General features: G+C 41.9%; 1 protein-coding gene across 2 annotated transcripts in view; it reads left to right on the top strand.

Moving 5' to 3' along the window:
- myo1g (myosin IG) overlaps positions 1 to 1,908 on the top strand; it is a 44,329-nt gene that overhangs the window by 12,420 nt on the left and 30,001 nt on the right. For both annotated transcript variants that reach the window (XM_032534885.1, XM_032534886.1), the window contains exon 13: positions 1,750 to 1,824. In XM_032534885.1, coding sequence (XP_032390776.1) covers positions 1,750 to 1,824 — 75 coding nt within the window. The remainder of the gene's footprint in view (positions 1 to 1,749; positions 1,825 to 1,908) is intronic.

The following is a 1,908-nucleotide window of genomic DNA, read 5'->3' as shown; positions in this document are numbered from 1 at the left end:
CCCCCCCCCCCCCCCACTCTCACCATACCACCACTATCACAAGCTTTGACCTACTTCGCTTCCTTATCCTCGTTCCTCTTTTTTTCCTCCTCCCTCTGTACTGCAACCCTCACCTGACTCTTTTTACCATCCACAATTTAATTCCCTGCAGTTTTGCAGCCCTGCACATGCAGCACTTTAAGCAGCCATGAGCTATATCATTTTCACTTATAGCACAAGTTTGTATTGTATAAAATCTCCCGTTTTGTTCCTGTCTCAGTGTGAGCTTCTGTTAACCTTGTAAAACACAGCCCTCCCCTTGCACCAGCCTTGACCTTCATACTTTATATACTTTTCTCTAAATTATCCTCCTGTCTCTGGAGAGCTGCTGTCTTTATCTCTGCACTTCCTCTCCTGTCTGTCCTCTCCCACCACTGTCCTGTCCTTGTAAATGAGTGTTGTGGATTATTATTGTGTTGTTCTAACTGCTCTCTTTTTACTTTCACACTCTGTGCCTCTCCGTTGAGCTTCCTGGAATTTGGTCAGGTGGTTTCAGCACCCATAAGCCAAGGGGACACATCTGTCATAGCCAGCCTCCGCTTCCTTGCTTCCAACAGTGCCTACCCAGGACACAGTCACAGACAGGGCCATGCAGACAACTTGTGACATGCTGTGTGTGTGCGTGCGTGCGTGTGTGTGTGTGTGTTAGAGAGGGAGGCATGCAGAGAGAATATGTAGAGTTGTGTATGTGGAAGAGTGTGAAATACTGCAGTGGTGGAAGTACATTTCCATTTTATTTTCATATCATCTTGACTTTATACTTCTACTGCACTACATTACTTTACATGTACTTTTTACTATACCACATTTATCTGACAGATGTAGTTACTTTACAGATTAAGCTTTTGATTAAATAAATAATTGAAACAAATGATAAAATATTGCAAGCCTGAGTTTTCCAACCTTTTTGGCCTGTGACCTCTTTATGTGAGTGATTCCTCATCTAATAATAATAATAATAATAATAAATTCAAATTGTATATGTTTGCTTTCCACACATTGTTTCAGTAAAATAACTGTTTAAGCCCCAAGCACGCCCCCCCCCTACTTTGGTGAGGGGCTGGATCCCTACTTTTTAAACCACTGGGTTAAACTGTCAAACTGTATACACACACAGTAGTTAAAAGTAGAACTAAGTAGGATTTTGAATACAGAATGGATTTTTTAAGCAAATGATCCACACTGTGTAAGTAATTGTGAACGAGAGAGGAGAGAGAGGTTTATTTGAGGCAACATTTACACTAGAGCATGCTCTTTCCCCCGGGCTGGACAGCTTATGTAACCTTGCCTTACTGTGCGCCTCTGACCTCCCGCTGATGCATCACAAAAACTTACTAAGCAGTTAAAAAAAAAGGCAGGCAGATTAGTTTGTAGACAGTTTTTTTTTTCTTCTCCAAAATGTGAGCTGTGGGGGAAATTTGACCATGTGCCTAATTTATAAATCGTCTAAGCGGCATGACCTCCGGGCTGAGGACTGTGAATCATTTGGCGCAAAGAGCACAGTCCGTTAATGGGAAGTGATAGTGACCCTTTCAGTGACAGACGCTTACTGTTTAAACTGTGTTATGTTCTATCTGACTTCCTTGTAATTTTAACTTTTTTCTGACACACCACTTTACTCCTAGTTATTTTCAGCGGAGCATCCCTCCTTTTGACTAGTTTTGGCCATTTCTCGATTACTCTCACTTTCTCTGTCTACATCTATTACAGATATTCCGTCGAGGGCTTTTTGGACAAAAACAAGGACCTGCTTTTCCAAGATTTCAAGCGTCTCATGTACAACAGGTGCCAAACATCATGATGCTCCTGACAGTTCTGTAACTGGGTTAAATATATACAGTGAGTTTCATGCACTCCTCTGCTAACCCA

Source organism: Etheostoma spectabile, chromosome 14 (genome assembly GCF_008692095.1).
Source record: "Etheostoma spectabile isolate EspeVRDwgs_2016 chromosome 14, UIUC_Espe_1.0, whole genome shotgun sequence".
In the NCBI taxonomy this organism is placed as follows: Eukaryota; Metazoa; Chordata; class Actinopteri; order Perciformes; family Percidae; genus Etheostoma; species Etheostoma spectabile.
The sequence above is the reverse complement of the archived record's forward strand: the minus strand, read 5'-3'. Positions and strand labels throughout refer to the sequence as shown.